Source organism: Clinocottus analis, unplaced genomic scaffold (assembly GCF_023055335.1).
Source record: "Clinocottus analis isolate CAN_PGR_092001 unplaced genomic scaffold, fCliAna1.0.p SCAF_9, whole genome shotgun sequence".
Lineage (NCBI taxonomy): Eukaryota > Metazoa > Chordata > Actinopteri > Perciformes > Cottidae > Clinocottus > Clinocottus analis.
Genome location: NW_027176251.1, coordinates 17,317,197 through 17,338,779, shown reverse-complemented (window position 1 = coordinate 17,338,779; position 21,583 = coordinate 17,317,197). Strand labels below are relative to the sequence as shown.

General features: G+C 41.2%; 1 protein-coding gene across 49 annotated transcripts in view; it reads right to left on the bottom strand.

The window, feature by feature from the left end:
- rims2a (regulating synaptic membrane exocytosis 2a) overlaps positions 1-21,583 on the bottom strand; it is a 127,189-nt gene that overhangs the window by 5,855 nt on the left and 99,751 nt on the right. For 32 of the 49 annotated variants that reach the window (XM_068569047.1, XM_068569079.1, XM_068569049.1 and 29 more), the window contains 3 exons: positions 20,685-20,785; positions 18,513-18,679; positions 9,918-10,162 (listed from right to left, as the gene is read on the bottom strand). The exons of 12 other annotated variants lie outside the window; for them this stretch is intronic. In XM_068569047.1, coding sequence (XP_068425148.1) covers positions 9,918-10,162; positions 18,513-18,679; positions 20,685-20,785 — 513 coding nt within the window. Of the gene's footprint in view, positions 1-265; positions 2,520-9,917; positions 10,163-14,282; positions 15,534-17,724; positions 17,950-18,512; positions 18,680-20,684; positions 20,786-21,583 lie in introns of those variants that run through there. 5 more of the 49 variants (XM_068569088.1, XM_068569037.1, XM_068569076.1 and 2 more) reach the window with 4 other exon arrangements.

The following is a 21,583-nucleotide window of genomic DNA, read 5'->3' as shown; positions in this document are numbered from 1 at the left end:
CTCTTGAGATGCAGGCACAGATATCAACTTTTAAATCATAATGTTACACACATACACACACACACACCTTCATCCTATTTTTTTTAAAATTACATCCCTTAACCTTCCCCAAATCTGCTAACAATCTATACCTCTGCTTCTTTTCACAAATCCTAAACCCATCTCTGTTGTCCCTCAGTTTAAATGGCTGTGCTGCCCCCCCCCCCCCCCCCCGTCCCCTCAGCCGGCAGCTGCTGCTGGGACACTTCCCCAGATGTCATCTTACCTCCGTCCTCCTCATCGAAGGAGTTCATGCAGGGAAAATAGACAGCCAGCGCTTCAAACGATGCAGAGAGGCTCATCTTGCTCTGGGAGCGCTGGATACGCATCCCGGGGACCGCAGCAGAGGTATCGTGCCCCTGCCTGCCCATGGTGACCGGCAGCCGTCCTTGTCAATGCGGTGAACTAAATTGAATGCACGAGACGTCAGCTTTGCCTTCTCTGACTGGTCTTGCAGGCAAAAGGTTTGAAAATCAACTAAAATCAAATCTGTTTGATAAAGTCCCGCAATAGGAGACTCAATGCTGTGAGAGAGCAAATAATTGCACCCGTCTAGTCGGTTTCTAAATGCTCTGTCGACTGCATCTTAGGGAGAGCTTCAGAAAAACGTTGCTTGAGTAGCTGAGGCTTGCTCTGTCTGGATCTGACGTTGCTACTGCACCTCTTTCTTCAGGGGGGAGGGGAGAGAGCTGCATCGCGCACCACCAATCAGAGGCCAGGCTGCTCAGGCGCACCTCGGCTGGCTCTGCGGGTAAACGAGCTCTACCCAGAGATATTGAGCCACATTTATTTTAACCTCTTCTTTTATTGTTTACTTTCTATTTTTGATTATTCTACCTGGTGTTTTGTTTTTCTTATGTGCTATTCATGACCGATACTTTCCTTTTCTTGTCATCACTTTTCCCATCCCTCCCTCCCCCCTCTCATCCACAAACGCCAGTATAAACAAGTAGTTATTATTTCTGCCAACAGCCCTGCTCCTCTGTCAGAGGGCTTCAGCTACATGGCAGTCACTCAACGTTCACATGCCAAACGCTGCTACTTTATTTTTATATTATCCAAAACTACCATACCACAGCTGTGCTTTGTGTCAGGAGGAATTCACTCTGCTTTTGCTGGCTGTTATTAGTGTTGCTGAGAATGTGAAGTGGATGATTATATTTGCGTGCTAAGACTGACAACTTAATCTGTCTTCTTCTCACAGCCTCACACAGCTATGTTGAGATACAGGAAATTCATTCTCCCTTGATCAATTACAAATCACACTTTTAAACCAGGAAACAAGCTCTTTGTTTTTACCAGGGTCAAACGTATCTAAACATTAACATTGTTTCTGTCTATTTCTACCATTTGTGGACACCTGAGGTCAGCTCTATTCAAACAATCGAGATCCAAAAGACAACAATGGGGCCAAGAGAAAATATTTCTTCACAGGTGGTCCCTGAAATACTGATATATCTGCTACTGGCCTGGTGTGTGAGAGACGTAGCACAGGGAGCAAATGTATGGCTTTAAACTAAACTCAAGCCCCTCTGCTAACTGTCTGTACAGCTTGGTATAACAAGTCTTCTGCTTTGACGCACTGCCAGGAAATCAATTATCGTACTTTTGTTCTAAACATGTGTCTTGCATATTAGGCACAAGATGAGACAATAGGCAATAAGCCCCGCCTCCCATGGCTTCTTCCTTAGGCTTTCAGCGCTGTCATGGTGCCCACACGGACACTGACTGCACTTTCTAAATAAGATCAAATAATCGTATAATCACATGTATTTATACATGTAATCATGTATAAAGATAGAAGCTGAAGGCTAAAGAGCAATGTGTAAAAGTGAACCACTACAAATTAAATTGAGGAACGACATTGTTCCTGTAAAGCTAGGTATGTCTTTATTTATTGTTACAGCCATTAAAAAGCAAAAGCAGCACACTACTGAAGACTATATTGTCAGCGGCGAGAATAGCACAGAAGTGCTAACGCTGATTAACTATGTGCTAACATACTCTGCTAATGTTAGCGCCGCAAACTCCACATAGTGTTCAAGCTAAGGCAAAAGACACAGCAACCTACTTCCACAAAGACACCTCTTAATTATGACGTTCATTTAGGTTTCATCTCGGTCAGCAGAGTCAAAAACAACACATTTGTAGCTTTGCTGGAAATTGGACAAACACATGCAGTTACAATGCAAACAATCTTACGAGTCTCAGAACTCAGACAGTGACATATACCGACAGATTGGTTATATTTAAATGAATGTCTCTTTACAAATATTGGACGCAATGCTACTAAACTTGATATCAGATATTTAATCCTTATCAATTTGATGATTTCTTTGGTGGATTTCATTAAAATTGTTACATACGCTCATGTTTGAATTGCTCAGGATGAATTGTAATAATTGTGTTGATCCCTTCGATCCTCTGGTCAAAATATGAATTGGTTTTATTACCAACTTTGGCCCTCTGACCAAACTAATTCCCATCATCTGGAAATGAAGTTCGTCCCTCAAGTCCTTGAAGAATTGAATCTGAAAATACTCTCTCATTTCCCAACAGCATGACTTGTACAGATTAACATGAAAGCACACTGTGCAACATATCTAGTCTCACTCCAAAACTACAGGACAGTGACAACACGGCTGGGAATCACAAGCACCTCATATGGCAGGAATCTGAAGAACGCTGCCACTACTCCAACAACAACAAAAAGGTGTAATATCCCAGAAGTCACACGTTACGTCCAACCGTCTGGCGTGCGGCAGAGATCACAGGTGGAGGCTTTCGGAAGTCTTTCTGATTGATGATCCCAGCCCTGGCCCAGCGTCAGAGAGCGACTCTGGCACGCCACACTGTAAACACAGCCTAATGGAGGGCTCTAACCCTGGTACTCACATGCACGGATGTAGGCAAACACACATATCTGAGCACTTACATGCAAACAGGCCTGAACACGCACCAATACTTACTCTAATGCAGGCTAACACACTCTCTCTTCTCTCAGTTTACATTCCCTGCTGCCTTTATCAGGGAAATACTTTCTATTGCACAATAAGGTGTGAGAGCACCTTTGAACTTACTACTGTTTCAATCTTACAATACAACACATTAAAGCTGCATTCATCATTTTTAGCTGTAAATGTGAGACGCACACTTCTAACATATTCCTTATATTGCTATGGCTAACAAAAAAAGAAAAGAGCTTGAAGAGGCTGAAAAAAACTACATAAAGCCGCAGAGTTGGCTCTTAGTGTTAGACGCCTTTTGATTTCACAGTAATATACAAATATGTACTGTATTAATGCAGTTTTAAATCCTATATGTTCGGTTAATGCAATTGAAAGTCAGAAATTAGTATCAGCCTTTATGGCTCACATGAAATTAAATATTTGCCACCCAAACATGTGCACACACTGTCACGCCTTTTACTTCACACATTCACTAAAAAGGTTTACACCTTCAGTGGAAGGTGTGAGGTGAGAGAGGCATATTTGAATTGGGAAATGCAGGAGGTGTAGCAGTTGGAACAGTCTGTCCCTTGGCTGCCTCCCGCCTCTCAGTGGTGCAAACACTGAGAGTACAACAGATGGAGCGCTAACGTGAGAGAGAAGGGCAGTCTAAATGGTGCCAAGCCGTATATGTGAAACATCCTGATAGAGACTACCGACGTCACCCCAGCTGACATGTCACAACAAACTATCGTGACATGCAGAAAAACATCTCTTGCGTATGAAAACGCAAACAGGAAATGAGCGTGTTTTTAATCATTTTTCATGACGACGAGGACCATGCTTAGGCTCCATGTCATGACCACATTGCTCATCATGCTTCCTCTTCAAATGACAGCAACAGCGTGGTGCTGACAGCGTTTAAAGACAAAACAATCACAGGAGGAAGTTTTATTTTTAGCAGTGGTTTAAAAAAATATCTAAAAATGTAGGGTGGAAGTTCACTTTTAGTCAAGTTTGGATAAGAGGCAAGAATGTACTCCACAGGAATGTGAGGATGTAACTACACAAGTGTGTTTTTTAAACTGTGTCCAAGCTTCAGACTCAAGTCAAAGGAGACATATGGCAGAGGAGCACGTGCCAGACTGCAGGCAGGACACACAGAGCAGCAGGTGGAGTATGGCAGGGTTGAGAAGATGAATCCACAGCTTTTAAACTGAGATCATAGAGATAGATGCATTCTCTTCTGGAAGTGATATTCCACCCACACATGTCTCTTTTAGTATTAAACTCTAAAAGTAGGATGGAATTGTGTCAGTGAGATGTTGCATCCTTCATGTAGTCGGCTGAAATTCACATGAGTCATAATAGATTTTGGTATGATGCATTAAATGCAATATCTGTCAGAAAACAACAGAACATGATGATGAATTGTACCGCAGTGCAAAAAGAATGAAGAGATTGTAACGGTGCGTGCTCTTAGCCGTTCAAGAGTTAATCAGTACACTTCCCTTTAAAATAAACAGTATCAGAGTATTGGTTTTCTTGTCAAGCCAATGAGCAACATCAGCAAAGACTAGAGCTTGGCTGGGTTATTGTCCATGCATACCCAGTGTTGACTTATCACAGCCTGGGATCACAGCTAATTTATGCCATCTTTAAAACAAGAACATTGGTTAATTTCTTAGATAATGCAAAGTACACCGTGTGTCTGTTAAGCGGCACCGTGTGCTGCTCTCAGAGGGAAAACCATTAATTTAGTCCACCAACTCTGACATTCACATTACAGCTTGTGAATACACATGAAGTCATCAGTGATCTTAATTCAACACTTTCAATACAACCATTTTGTATACAGACTGAATCTTAACAGGATCCATCTGTGATTCTAATACCATGAAAAAAGTACTTTATCTCTTTGCACAGTCGATCATAAAAATGGTAAATAAATTGTCTTCGATTAAAACAAGAAATTATACTTTTCTCTTTAATGATCTGCCACTATAAATAAAATAATACAGACAAAGTAACTCCTATTTGACATATCTTCACCTTCATTTAACTGATCCAAAACTGTCTTTGTTTATGCTGACCTTGTGTGTTTAGGTTTTGCTGCAGGTGCACAGCAGCTGGGATAAAACATACAGTACAGTGCCCACAGAAACAGGAACTCTACCCCTATAAAACTAGGCTCACTCTTGCAGCCAGTAGCAGTGGGATTTCATTTCAGTACAATAGATCAGATTTAGACACTATAAGTTGAGTTTGAGTCTTAAAGTCGGAACAACACACACAGTTAATGTCATAATATAATTGAGGAATACAACTAATTTTGGAAAACTGCACAAGGAAGAGGAAGTCTTACACAGATACCTGCTGGCCACAATGGAACTCCAGAAATATTGATCGATAGTCAATGGGTTCCAAGATTGCTAAATGTAAAAACTAAGATCACAAGGATTTTGAGCATGGTCTTACTGTGGTGGCGTTTTCTTGGTATAATGCAGTGGCTTTGTTGGTATAATTTGAAAGGTATAAAAGGCTCCGCTACTTCTGTTTATTTACACGTCTGTAGGTCCAGGCCGAGTCTGAAAGCTCAGGCGTTAAACAGCCATGTGTCCGCTACAGAGCTGGTGTAAAACGGATGGGGAGAGAAAGAGAGAGCGGAAAAGACACTGTAAATCTGCTGGAGGAAACGAAGCGGAGAAGACGCAGGGGAAATTAGGAAGTGAGGAAAAAGACAGAAGGGATATAAATGATAGTGAGATACAAATGTCAGTTTGGAGGGAATGAGAGAGTAAGTGAGGTAGAAAGAAGGACGGGGAGAAATCAGTGGGGCACTGGTGTCCCTCTGTTGCGGTTGTACTTGTGTTCCAATCATGCATCATCCTGTGAGCAGCGTGTCCGCTCAAGCCCCCTCGGAGATTAATTAGCAGCCGCAGCTAGCTGAGCAGCTGCTGATATAGGCACCAAACTTAACTCAGAAGATAAATTACCTTCTCTGAAAGCCCGAAGTTCAGCTATTTTACCACATGCAAAACAGTCTCGGAGGGCTTTAGAGGTCCGACTCTACGTCAGAATGTGGTGGAGCATTTTTTGCTCTTCTGCGCATCGACAGTGAGTTGGCATACATACTCCCTCTTAGTAAAGTTATACATTCATCATCGAACACAGTGAACCTGGTTTCTTACGGTGTATTGTAAACTCCTAAAATAGCTGCACTACAAACCTAGCAGTTTGATTAAAGTGTAAGGCATCCGTGCTTCATCAAATCTCATCACACCTGGTCTTTTCTTAGAAGCAAAAAGTAGGACAGTGATTTAACGGGTTGATTTGAATTCACTTTTAGAGCCACTGCTACGGCATCACGTGTCACCTTCATTCTAAGGGAAACCAAGTGAGTGACATGCCCTAATTTAATCTCTCTAACAGATACAATTCCAACCTAGAGAGTGACACATCTGGTCCACATAGTGAGGTAGACAAAAGTAGGACGTAAGAAGAATTATGCTAGAATACCCATGGCTGCACCCAGGGGAACAGACAACTAGATACTGTACCAAGTACTCACAATCCTCCCCACTAATTCCATTTTTTTCTTCTCAATCACTGCTGGCAACCACACCTGTTTTTGCCCATTAAGAACCAATTTGTTGTATTTCCTGCATCGTTCACCTCCTCATCCTTCACAATTGCAGGCTGGTACTGAGCTGTAAAAGTGTTTCTGCGACACCATTAGGAGTATTTTTCCAGGCCATAATGGGGCCAAACTACTGACATGGATTATCAGGTAGAATGCTGCTCGCGGCATTGCAGAGATGGTAAAATAAAAACGTAATAATTCTGCAATACTGTAAAAGTGAGATAGCGCTCCTTTTCAATCCTCTAATTCACAATGCAAACATACAGGTCACCCCATACACACCACAAACAGAAACCACTTCATAAACCTTGATATTTACAAAATAGGTTTCAAATCCATAAAGTCAAAAATATATTTGACTATGTTTTCTTAATTGTTATAATAAATTGAATATATTATAATATATAATTAATGTATCTCTGTGTGTGTGTGTGTGTGTGTGTGTGTGTGTGTGTGTGTGTGTGTGTGTGTGTGTGTGTGTGTGTGTGTGTGTCTGTGAAATGCTGAAATGCTGAAATGTTTTAAATGAGAAACCACGGGGCACAACTAAGCAGCAAACACCAGAGCCAATAAAGATTCACAGTAACACTGAAGTGAAGATGTGAACAGCAGGTCAATACTGTAAAATGCTGACAACATCTTCATCGGCATATTTCTGATGACAGTGTCCCCACTGAGAGTATGTAGTATAGTTAGTAAATGCACAGGAATTAATAGAGAAAACAGGGCTATTCTTTTCAGATGCCAATCAAAAAGGAAAATGCACAACAAAATGCATAGATTACTGCACAGAGATGGCTTTTCAATAAGCCTGCAAGATTTAAATTGTTACTGTGAGGTTTCAGCTGAGTCGGGCCGTGTAGCAGCAGTTTAGCTCTCTATTGAGTATAAAACATATTGTAGCAGGGACAAGAGGACTGCTGACTGGTGGATGGCACAATTGAGCTAATAAATCAAATTGATGTTTCAGCCTGCTCATGATGACCAGCAATAAAGTCCCTGCACATGCATTGGCTGATTATTTTCAAAAAGTAGTTTTCTAAAAATTGAGAAAGAGAAACTTTAATCATATAGTGTTAATAAATTGAAAAAAAAACTGTGTCTAATTTATCATTGAATGAAAAGTAAATAATTTCTTAAACATACTCTTGCTTTCTTATCACAGGTGTGTTACTGTGCTTGTGTGTGTGTGTGTGTGTGTGTGTGTGTGTGTGTGTGTGTGTGTGTGTGTGTGTGTGTGATTTATCAAAACCACATGAATGAGTGTGTCTCAGAGGGTGTCCCCATTCTACATCAAACAACTGTTCACTGCTAGATTTTCATCTGTTGGATGCTACAATATGCTAAACGTAAAGTCTCCTTGCTCTTCTCCATTGTTTCCTTTGTACCCCTCCCCCCTGTTTGTACACTCCAAATGTTATTTAGTTATAGTGATACATTTGTATTGTCTAAAAAAGTCAAGTGCCTTCCAATGAGGACTGAGAAGACAAAACCAGCAGTTCACATCGAGAGCCGCAAACCGTGTACACACTACTAAAGGCCGGGCCACCTGGGAGCACATCCATTCCATCTGACTAACCTGTGTTTGTCAAAGCCAGAGTCGTGCTGCCTGGCAGATCGGACCATCCCCCCACCACAAGCACTTGGCAGCGCCCACAAACTGTCTAAAAATCGTCCATTCTTTGAATGCACGCTTCAAGCGGGCGATGAGCCTCTCAGAATAACACACAACAAAGAGGGCACAGGGGCAGCCTGGCAGTTTTGTGGGCTGGTGCAGAACCAAATACGTATCTCCAACATAGAAAGGCAGATGTGTGTGAGCTCCCACAAACTCCATCTGATGCACTTAGAAGCACAGAGTGAAATATGAATAGCTCCAGAAGATTCAGGCCGCTCAGTTTGTGCTGTGTCTGCACGGGAAAGGATTTGTTCCAGTATTTTGCAAAACCGTTCAAATCGTTTTTTTCAAAGTAAATGTCAGTTGTTGTTTGTTCCCAAAAGTAGACTCGAGAAGAGTAATCTTATTCGGCAATGTAACCATCGTTAATAGCCGATAACAAAAGTCTTGGAAAATTGCGTCACAACACAGTTACTGATTAGGAACGATCAATCGGGCGACTGTGGGTCAGTGGTTAGCATTCTTTCTATCAGATGGTCAGTGCTGGTCAAATCCCGAGCCAGGAGGGGCAACGCAGCGCCAATAGAGGACACAGCTCTATTACACCCATCACCATACATCCATCTCTCCAAACCTCAGCCTTGCTATGCGGCCAGATTTGGACAGAGAGCACCGATGGGTAGAAATAATTATCGACTACTTTAAGGTTGAATAGATGAGATGAAAAGGCGCTCAATGCTTAGAAATACACTGGAGAGCTGCAGCAGCGGAGGGAACGTGTACCAAACGACTGACTTTTTTCAATAAACAGAGCAGACCCCAATCTGTTGGCCAGAGACATCAACGCTCAACACCTGCTCGGCTGTTTTTTCACACTGTCTTGTAACAGCGCAACCCCTCACAAATGGTTATTGAGCGTTTTTGTAAAGAATGTACCGTAGATAAAACCTTTTTTAAAAAGACTGAGGAAAAGTAATAGCCCTATGTTCTGCAGGAAAATACATTTTGTTGCTTTCAGCCAAAGGAAAATAGGTTTGAAAACAGCAACACAACACACCGGTTCTTGTTCATATCTCGCATGTGCACACACTCTCACATGCACTCATAGAAACCAATACAAGCGAATGCACACGGTCACAGTTTGAGGTAGTGTTTCACACTGGGAAAACACAGTCAAGAGAGCGTCACAACATAAGCACAGTGACAAAAGGTGACCTGTGACAAGGTCCATAATGTGGCAGGAAGTGCAAATCAGTTACAGCTGTGACGCATCTTCCAAAATGAATGGATGAAAGCATAATAGATCGTCGTCATTTTGCATGAAAACACAACCCAAGTGACATAATAAGGAAGAAAACAAAGCTAAAAAAACTGAGAGAGGGATTTCCAGAAGAGCTGTAACCTAGAAGAAAGAAAGAAAAAAGGTATGAGAAAAGGTCACGCTGTTCCTTCCTCTCCAGAAAAAGGGCCGTGCCGAGTCCAAAGCCCTTTCAAGAAAGAAAAACGGTGGGAAAAAGAAAAAACTGGAGGAGAAAGAGCAGCTGGATTAGAAGTCAACATTCCCAACAAAAAACAACAGGGGAACTACACAGACAGGACAAGAGGCCACAGGACAGATGCACATGTGAACACACATACAGCACACTGGCTGTGCAGTCGGATGCCCTACCTGTTTGGCTGAGCTGAGAGGTGCTCCGGCTCTTGCGCGACATGCCAACCATGGCCTGCATTTTGGCACCAATGCTGGAGCGCCTCTTCTTGTCGTCGGTGCCTACCGTGCCGACCGCCGTGTCCGACTGGCTGCCGTCCGTCTTCTCCAGGTTACACATGTCGCCGCTGATGCTTGTGCTCTTGGTCATGTTAATGCCGCCCGACGAGCCCATCTGCCTGTTTTTCATTTTGGATGCAAAGTCACTGTCAGCCACCACCATTGACAGGGGGGTTGGGGAGGGTGTGCAGGCAAGGTCAGAGAAGAGAGAGGACAGGGCAGAGGAGAGAGAGGATGGCCAGAGGAGAGGATGTTAAAGGAGAGATGACGAATGAGGAAACAGGAAAGGATGGAAGAGGTAAGAAGAGCGGACAGGAGATGAGAAGCCGTGGGGTGAAAAGGAGAGAAGGACAGAGTTCAGGTACAGGAGTTCATGACTTACAGTATAGCTGAGTTTAGGGTCTAAAGTGGATGGAATTTCTATTGTAAAAAGATTGTTCATGCAGTGAACTATGACAGTCTAGAAATAAGTCTGTCATTTTGTCATTTTGACCTGTGAGAGTTGCCTTATTCTATCAAACACAAATCAGTTGCCAAGTAAGTGAACACTTGAACCGCATGTGACTCCACTGGTCAAGAGACATTTTTTGTGACATTTGAAAGCTATTGACCACGTCCAGAGTCTGAGTGCTGCTGTCAGAGCTTAGTCTATGAGCATGTAATGTTTGGTCTTGATATTTCAGTTGAATGACTGAAATCCTTTTTTTTAAGTATGAGTGCACAAAGAATGACACTTACTTTTAAGTTAGAATTTCCATGTTAAAACTCATTTAGACCCCCTGAGCATTTTAAGGAGTGCATGTTGGCTGAAAAGACGATACTGAAAGTTAATTCTTGACCTCAGTGGGATATGATCGAAAAGCTCCAGGATAGCTAATGATGTATTTTGTGGTGAGATTGTTTTGTTCCAACTGCTGTTTAAGAATGAAGGATGTCTTGTGGTGTTTTCACATTGTGTGTTACCTGGAAGTCTAATGAACATGTTCCCTTCCTGATTTTAATTTTCTTTACTGAAGGTTTTGTTAACTGCATGACATTACATGTCATTTAGCTGATGCTTTTATCCAAAGCGACTTACAATAAGTGCATTATTTACATCCACGTTTACTTTACTCTTGGTCTTCATCTTCTTTATTGCCTTGGCCAGAAACAGTGCTGCGTTTCTTGGCACATTACCACCACCTTCAGAACAGATTGTAAAGCCCTCAAAGGCAAATTTGTAATTTGTGGCAATACAAAATAAATTGTATTGAATCAGTGGCATACAGTCAATCCACCTGCAGGACTGTATTAGTGCACAAACACTGAAAACAGGGACCCACATAGTGTTTGAAAATGCCAATGGGTCACTTAAGCTTTTAATCTAAATTTTTAAGCCAACGTAGACAACGTATCATTGGAGTTCTCAGAATAAAAACATTTGTTCGTCAACAGTACAAAGTCTTGCCCAATGAGGAACATTGTGTGACATGATTGAAAGCTCCAGAACGGCTAAAAACAAACCCAGTTGTAATTGAATTATTGGCTGCAGTTTGAGCTTTCAATCTCCAATTAAGTTTGAAAGTATTTTAAAGTAGAAATGTTCCCATTTATGGTTTAACTGTTTAAGAGCAAAGGCACCAGAGTTTAACAGGCATGAAGATGATTTAGTATCTATGTGTTATGTTAAAGTATTGGTTTATTCACATACAATTTAGAGATAATAAGCAATGCAAGTTCTTGCTAGTTCACGTTTGGAGTTCTCCCTCATGTCCACTTTCAGATGAAAAAGCAACTCCTCTGCACCGTCTGCGTTGGGATCGCACTCCAACTAACATTGTACGTTCAACTGCACACAAAAGGAAAAGTTGTCTGACATCAGCATTATTCTCCAGAGCTTCCTGTTTGAAAGGAAATAGGCCAGTGTCCAAATTAGGGTCTTATTTTAGCTCCGCTTGTAATATTATCTTTAAGAGACAAATTACATTCTGTATCATGGGCTCTGCATCCTTAATGGGATAAGTTTCGTGTAGCGCCCTCAGGCTACTACTCATTAATTAAAGTGTCTGACCTCCGCCATGTAACTGTCTTATGAAGGAAACTTATGGAGAGACACGCCGACTAAAATGGGAGAAGAATCGATGCAGTTTGACAATTGACTCCATCAATTACTTCAATTAGGCTTCTTCAGATTCTGCTCTTTCATACAATAGCCATTAGTGTTCGACTCCATTGTATCAGAATTAAGAAAATGATCAGTATATTATCAAAATTATGCCTGCCATTGTCATAGGACTTCAAGTGCAGGCAGCAATATTGCATTACCTCGACATTGAAGGTGAGTGATGCTTTTGATTTAAACGTTAACCCTTATGGGGTCTTCGGCACTCTGCGAGTCCACATCTACCAGGCACTCATAGCCTGGTCTCTGTGTTTTTAAGCTTAAAGCTGCCTGAGAGAGGCAAAGAAAGAGCTCCATCTTGCTCTTAAGGAGCTGGATCATCAATTATACTTGGCACTTCATGAGTGTATGAAAACACAGAAATGTTTGCTTATATTGATTTTCTCGCTGCTGACAAGGACACTACGCACTATGCATGTTTATACGTCTGATTTTGGTTGCCAGCTGCTGGTGAAATAAGTCAGATGTGCTCTGAAAGAGTGTGCACGCCTTGTACCTAAGCCTGCAGTATAAAGTATTTTGTTGATGCCGGTTTGTAATGCCAGTGGGTTCTGGATCATCCTGTACTTTAACACATAAATATTTAAAACTTATTGGGGGATTAGCGCCTTTGATCAGTTGATGCGGTCCAGAGGCTTTGAAGCCGACTTCAAGCGTCTTCTCACCGAGGTCGATGTGGTACAGGTGACATTCTAAAATATGCTCTTTCACTGTCACCGCAGTGAGGCTGCATTTCATCTGGTCGACACAGGCAGGTGATAATGCTGCTTCTTCTATTACATCATGCATCATAGTGGCAAGGTCAGGGGGACAGGGCTTCTACAAAGTATTGCCCACTGAGGGTAAAATGGATGGGCACATTATATTTTTAAAACACATTCAAAAATTGAAAAGTAGATTCAATGTATTCATCTAAAAGGACCAAATGTTCTCTTCTGGTCTAACTGGGCACAGTGTACTCGTCAATATGTTTATATCTACTGTAGTGCAGTCCCTGATCCATGTCCAGGAAGTGGGCCATGTTTAAAACCGACATTTTTCTAAGATGCCCTTTATTTTGTTCTCAATGAACAATGTAATTATAATAAGACATACGGCAAGAGTCTATCTCGGTTTGTTTGATTTTCCAAAAGGAAAAACGCCCTGCGGAAAATGGACACATTTTTTATTTTTATTATCGTTTCTCAATTTACAGTAATTCATTTTTCTAATCTGAGCTAAACAGACACATTATTTTGATGCAGATTATTAAATTGGCTTAAAGTGGCAAAAATATTTGTATAATTTCTGGAGGTTTTTGCTGAGTATGTTATGGTGGTCTAAATGGCCATGTCATTTATCTAGATAGATCAATCAAACATGACATATGGTTGTACTGATTTACAAACATATATGTACACCAGCGTACGTACTGTTCCTCAGACAGCTTGTTCCTCATTACTGTATCTATACTCTCTGAACAGGTCTTGGCACTCTAGCCGGTCTCTCTGTGTAAAATGTGCTTGCTTGGAAAACTGGAATCCTCGAGGGGATTTTAGATTTTAGACCTCAGCCCAAAGAACATAGTGTTCCTCATCATGCAGATTGCTCACCGTGCATTTTCATCTAGGCCAAGATGTTCCCAAGGCAAAACAAAACCCGGAAATGTCTTTGTCTTGATGAATTGGTGACAGCATTTTGTCTCAGTGTAAGACAACAACAGGATACAAAGTCTAGATAAAAAGGTAAGTATACTTTTTCATTTGGTGATCATCACAGGGCAAAACAACAAGTAAAAGTAATCTGTTAACAGACTTGAATAGTATAAATCAATGTTTTTAAGACTAGCTAAAAACAGAATTAATATCAGGAAAAATAAGCGGCATTACTACAAAACAACGCAGTGTACTTTAAGCGTGGTCACATGTTTAGATGCGAGCAAAATTGCTGTACACCTTAATATAAGATTGCCAAACAACATTCAGTTGTGTGTTTTAAATAAACCCTTAGGGGGCCATTTCATTTGACAAACTGGGAAGAAACAGATTCGCTGTTTTGGCGGATGGATCCTGAATGCTGCATGTGAACGTAAAGTCATGCAAGGTGCATTGTCCTCCCACACTTACTCCCTCATCTTCTTCGTCCTCTTATAGAGTAGATCCCTGCTTCTTTGTCAGGTGAGGCAGAAAAATGCGTTGCTATGGTAACGGTGCCCCCGGACGTAGCATCAACATGCGTTCATGCCTGTCAACACAACTCCGAAGATCTTTGTCAGAGACCGAGGTGATTAATTGAAGCCTAAAGCTTGTGGTGAAATGATATCATTCGCCATAGATGTAAGTCGCTCTCTCTCACTAAGCTCGAAAGGGCTGAGTGGCCCAAGTGGTTAAAGTAAACAGCCCCTCTCTTCTTTTTAGTAATGATCAGCCCCTGTCTTTCAAAACACCAGTCTGTACTCTCTCTCTCTCTCTCATGACTGAGCCATTGCCCAGGCTAAAACATATTGCATGAAAGAGACACCAAGGAGTAGAGGTGACGTGGGATTTAAAAGTGCTGATGGAAAGCTCCCTTCATACTGGAAACGGCTGGACGCAACATCCGCTTAGAGCGTGTGAGCGTTTGCCGCTCTCACATCTTGTTGTTAACGCGCCGCGCGAATGTGGACAGGCCTGTTTAATGTGTAGCAGATGTATATTTGCACTGTGACCTCGATACCTTGAAGATGAGTTATGAGTCATAAGACGTTTCTGCGGAAATCACCCTGTTTTGTTGCTTTCATACATTGATGAGCATGAGAGCAGGTAAAAACTCAACCATTGTACAGCAACTTCCCGACTCTTCCAAAGATCTGTTGAGATTATTGTCATTATTTACAGTATCAACCTTGCGGCTCAGTGAGGCTCAGTCCTGTTCCCTGTTGAAGTTCATTGTACAGGCTGCTTTGAGTGTGGTCACTGGCAGAGCTTACGTAACAGCACATGGAAAGTAAAAGTGCCTTTTCTTATCCCGGTGGTACAGAACGTTTCTCACCTCTAGACTTTTGAAGTTGAAAAACAACAACCTCTCGTCTCATATTCAGTTTTACAGAAGTGAGATTGGTGGCTTCAATATCCAGAGTTACACCTTAAGAATGTGGCAGGCATCAAGAGCGTCAACTGTTTGTCATATTGTTACAATGTGAGATTGCACACAAACAAATCAAAAAGCAGGAGCACCCATAAAGGGGTGCTGGGGCTTAATTTACTACATTACACGGACTGTTTGATTTGGTCAAAGAATGGCATCAAGCCAGTATTACTGTTTAAATACATTTTTTTCCCGTCAAAATAGTACTATTTTTTGATTTATTTGTAGCAACTTATTAATTTATTGTAATAAAGGGAGGGATAGGTCGGATTTATTGAAGTGGCGTTGTACGAGGTACATATCCATGGTCATTGTAGTTCCTACTGGAGATAGTGGTTGGCAAGGCCCCCGTTTGGAAAAAGATTTATACTGTAGCTGTCATGAAGGATTTGGGGTTGATCACACAGATAAGAGTTGTCAGCATGTTGAAAGCAAGACCAATCCAACTCACTTTCCGTTAAGGTCGAAGACAATGTTTAAATTTCAAATTTTGTAACTGAATCAAAATGTATCTTCAGAACGCCTTTGCTCAGGCAAGACTTTTACCACGTGAATTATAGTTTTCAGTAACCTTTAGCTGAAAGTGAATTGATTGCTGTTTGACAGTCTAGATATGAGTAGTGGGACACACAGCCACAGTGAGAGAAAAGTTCTTGGCATGTCGAGGAGAAGCTAGAGGTATGTGGGAGACTTCGGTTGACAAGTTGCAGGTGCAGAGCGACACCGTAGGACTCAGACAGCATGTGGAAAACGCAAGCAGACAGACAGACAGACATACATCCCAGCACTGAGCGGACAAACAGTAAAGCAACTCAAGACTGCAGCCACAGTAGACTAAAACTGCACCAACTCATTAATCTGTATCTAAAAAAATGCATTATATAGATGTTATACCTGTATAGCTTTCAGGGGATCTGCTCACATTTCTGCTATGGGCATTTGGTTTCCCACACATGCATTTTCTTAATCAGACTGTACACACTGGCGCAGTGTTAATCGCACATAAGAGGGTATAGCTTTTATCTTAATGAGTTTTCTCTCAAGTCCAAGCGCACACTGTGCAGTACTAATATGGGTAAGAAGCACTAACTTGGATCCTGCTGTGAATCTGATTTGATAGTGAAGACATCTTATTAGCTGTGTAAGCTAGGCTTTAATCCTGCTGTGGGATTCCAAATCAATTTGTTCTTGAATTTGCTCTTGACATACTTTGAACACCTGCTAGCCGTGTACTCTTCAGAAATGAAATGCTCTCTTGTGGCCAATTAAGTGTCATGTTAAATATAATCGTATATATAGTGTAGTGTTATAGTTAAAAGTGCAGTTTGATGCATGAATAAACTTAAAAAGTGAAGATTTTTTAAACATGCATTCAGTTTTGTATGTGTGATTGATTACAATGAAATACGACCAAGTCGTATTATGCTACATAATGAAATATAAATACTTAATTAAAATCTCTGAGCTGAATAATACTCATCAGTGTGGCTCACAAGGCAAAACTAACCATAGAGAAATTAGACATACTTGATTGAAGAATCGCATTGTTACTGTGAACAAATTGTGCAAGTTTTAATTTGTAGTATTGTCTGTGTGAGGGGAGTTTGTTAAAGTATCTCACCTCACTGCTCTATATATATTTGCAAGAATCTTTCATTTTCTCCTAATTACACCTAGTGGTGTCTTGCTTTGCAGACAAGCAGGTTTGGTTTTCTTCACAGAGATTTTGAGATATCTGAGGTTTCTGCATTCCCCCAAAGCCAGTGGAGGTTAATGGTATTTAGATTCACCTCCATTGTCCTGAATTGTCTTTTTGATTTTGTTTCCATTTTCCCCAAAAATATATATTTTGACCAAATTCAAAGTAAAATATTCTTTGATGAAATCTTTTGACAGTGAACACTGGATTAGAATAACCAGGACTGTTTGTAAAAAGATGGTTGGAAGACAAAGATCATATTAATGTATAATCATTTCTATCAAATGTTCTCATGCTAACGCTCACTACTTGCAAGTAGTATCATTTTTCTTAAACATACCATCACTTCACTGATTCACATCTATACATAACATATATACTGCACATGTATTGTATTCCTGCAGACAATATCTTCAAATCTCTGCAAATGAATCTGAACCTGTCGTCATAAACATGTTTTTTTTTACACTATAAAGAATAAGTGCTGCTTGAATCTTGAATCTCATCTTGAACTGCTTCCATGTCCATCTTATCTGCTACTTCGCTTTGAACAGAGTGTTAGTAGGAATGCTACTCTACTTCAGTATTGGTATGGGTTAATAGGACCACGATTACCATGATTAAAGGGTAGAAGACAGTCACCACACTTTGCACATAGTTACATAAACGTGCAAAAGTCAGCGGGCCACTACGGGTTCTTGTTAGTAGGAGGCTACGTTTAGAGGCTGCCACACACGCGTTACCTGAGGTCAGTCTCTGAGATACTCCTTTGGCGCAAGTCCTCTTCCTTCTCCACCAAATCATCCTGATGCTCCTTGTCTGTGTCTACCTCCCCCCCTCCCTGCAATCTCATATCTTTACTCCCCCTTTTCCCCTCCGCCCCTCCTCCTCCCACGCCCGCCTCTTCCTCTAGCACTTCTCCTAACTGCTCGTCTCCCTCACGAGACTGGCTCCTTGATTGCAACTGGCTGAAGACGGAGACGGAAGCAAGTGAGCGGCACATGCAAAGCAGAAAGAAAAACCACACAAAGCATGAATATTGTCAACAACAAGAGAAAGAAAGACAAACACAGAGACAGTGCAAGACACATCAAAAGCAGACTGATTCAAAATAATCAAAAACAGATACTGTATGTAGACTTACATACAGCAAAGCACCATGCACACACATACATTTTTTTTGCTTTGATATTAAACAACACCCGAAGAGATGCAACGTGTTTTATGTTTTAGTGTGCGTCGCCAGATATGGACAAACTCCCCCCACTGCTTGAATGAGTTCAATTCTTTGGTTCCAGATTTTTTTTCTAAAGCGGAGCCAAACCTAAACTCAACACACGGAGAAAATGACACGCGGTGCTAGGCCGTGCATTTTCCTCTTTATGTTAAACCACGTGCAAACTATTTCAGAGCTGAAAACGTCTGGACTTGGCTACATATATGGAAAGACATGTTCACAGCTGAGGGGGATTTGTCCATTCCTGATAACAGCTTGATGAGTTTGAGGAGCGAGACGAGTTCATTGTCCTACCGGATTTTGCGGTTTCCTTGCGGCCTTTCTGATTGGACAGACATGTAGCTCGTGCTGCTGAACCGAGAGGCACTACTGGTTCTCGAAACAGCGGACACGTCGCTTACATCACTGTCCGACGACTTGGCCGACAGGTTATCTGAGCCCCGTGGGTCTCTGCCCGAACGCTGCAGGGAGGACAACAACAATACAATGTTATGGTGATGTCTTATAACACATAAAACATCTTTCTGGTGCTTGACTTGTGCAGTTGCAAGTCTGCGCTCTAGTCAAATGTGCTTATTCATACTGCGATACACTCATTTAATTTAATAAAGTTTCAAAAGAGTATGAACTTCAAGCGCAAACAAAACACTGCTTGCATGCCTTTAGCTTTTTAAGGACAAGCGGCGTTGATCAAGATAAGTTCAGCTGATGAATGTGAAAAAAATGCAGACATATTGGTTTGCTCTCATGGGAACAGAGGGAGAGAGTAAGGATGAAGTTGTTACACAAGACATATAAGACGTGCTTTCTGAAATGTTGGAATGTTTTTTTTCAGTCAAATTAACTGAGAAGAAGATACGGCTGAGTGTTGAATCTTGCAGGTTTCCTCATCGTCAGAGGACCCATGTGGGAACACAGAAGTATGTTCACATAATTTAGTCACTGGCAGTGAATAGTTTAATTATTAATGTTTGAAGTTTGATACTTTCATTATCCTACATACATCTGACCGCAACACGTATAAGTTACCTTGCAGATCAAGTTCATTATTACTATAAAAGCATAACAATTATCTAAAAAAATATATTATTTAATAATGCAGGGCGGCCCTTTGAATTTCTAAATGTGCATTTCATCAATAACATACAACCACCTGGCAAACATCTGCAGTCTTTGAGGCTTCTGGGGATCTGAGGCCCAGAGGTCTGAGGCCTGATGATAGTAATCCAGCCTTACCAAAATGATTATACAATGCAAAGCAGTTACATTTAGCTCTATCCCGACCAAATAAATCAATAACATCCTGCTTACATGTTAATGTATCTGTAATAATCATTTCACTTTTGATGAATCAAGTATATCTTGCTGATGGGAAAGCAGACCGTGCCATATAATGTAAAAAAAAAAACAGTGATAGATTTTGACTAAACTAGCTTTACTATGAGGCTCAACTGGGATGGCGAGTTTGGCATCACACTGGTTCAAGAAATAGTGTAGCACTGGATGTGTACATAATAATCATTTGTGTATGTCTGTATATTGTTTACTGTAAGGGAACCTGAACTGAGTGTCACAGTAAGTGTTTTGTATTGTATTTTAAACAAATTGTATTTTAAGAGCAAGCCTCAAGTCTTGTTAAATAACTGCGAGAGCTTTGTTTTGTCAATGGCACTTCTAAGGAGGACAATGTTCATCAGAAAAGCGACACCTCATAATTTCATTTGCTTTTTATGGGTTCCGAGCAAACACATGGGCAGCTATAAATGCTGCAGTTTTCATTCCAAAGACTTAAAAGGAGAGCGGGACAGAGAGCCTCAGTATACGAGTATGGATTGGCCCAGACTGCAGTGAGGACACCAGGGCCGGGCCTGAGCTCTCTAAACACGTTCAAGACTCTCCAGAACAGAGCCGTAAACAGTTGACTCTGCACACACTCACTGTCACATTCCTCAAATTTACAACAAAGGGATTAAAGGCTCAGTTCACCCAAATGACGAGGAGAAAACATATTTTCTAACTTACTTTTGATTGTATCTCGTCTCACAGACAGTTTTGGTAACACAGCCACGCTTTACTTCAATTTATCAAGGATTTACTACACTTTCGTCCGTCTTCAGATTCTTCGTTCCCCGTAGAGGCACGCAAGAAAAACTAACGATTTAAAAGGTACTTTAAGGGTGATTTATTCCTCAAGTGGGGATTCATGTATGTTTGGATTTTTGGTGATTTAGGTGAACTGACCCTTTAAAAACAACAATTGAAAGCAACTGCCCTCCAACCTTTGAACAGAGGTATGATCATGTGACTTTGTCTGTGTGTACACCTATACTATGCAAACATCAATGCACACATGCAGTATGATGTTGCTGTGTGCATGTGTACATGCTTGACCGCATACAAAGTCTGCCATATGGCCAATGCATGTTTCTTACTGAAGCACGCATTCAGCACATGTTGTGTTCTTACCTTGTGGTAGTCCTGCTCCAGTCTGGAGTCGGAGCCCGCTCCCTGCTTGTACTTGTTCATCTTCAGTTTCATCTGCCTGGTCCTCTCCTCCATGTCCATACCTAAGCAGCACAGAGACAAGGGACTGTCAGATGGGGGCAGACGCCGCGAGGTGACCGAATGGAGGGACATACTTTTATGGTGAGAGACAAGCTTCTGCCGAGCTATGAGCCATGAGCTATGACAAGGACAGATCTAATGGGGGTAAAGCTGAATGGTCGGCTGTTTTAAGAGAAACACAATTACAAAATACTGACTGGTAAACATAAGCTGCATAACATATCGAACAGCTGTCACAATTCCAGGCTAATCATTGACTAAAATGCTCTCTTTAATTGGCTGAATAATAATCAAATAGCACAATCATAGAATAGAAGCTTTGGACACTAATACTGCAATAAATAAAATGTTTGACTTCTGACAATGCCCATGTTGGGATACACTTTACATGAGATTCTAGATGAATGCCAACACATCCCTTTGAGCTCAAACTGAAAGGCTTGCAAATTATTTTTTTCCCCTCATTTCGGTGCTTTGTAAAATCATTACATCTTGTTTGCCCATCTCTTCCTAAATTCAATTTTAGCACTGTGCTACGTTTCATGTCGCTCCAAGTGCAATTTGCATCAAACAAACATCAAGCCATAATCAATACAGAAGCTTAACCTTGTTCCGCCGGAGGTAATAATGCCACTACACTAGAACTGTGCACATTTTATGCAACTAAAAAGAAAATAAACCCCCAAATTGAAAACCTAACTCCAAATACTTTCTGCTGAAACTGCTTTACGTTGCCGCTTTCCTGCTGCGCTTGCATCTCCATTTTCTTCACTCGCTTTCTCTGCCTCTACTTTTGTGTT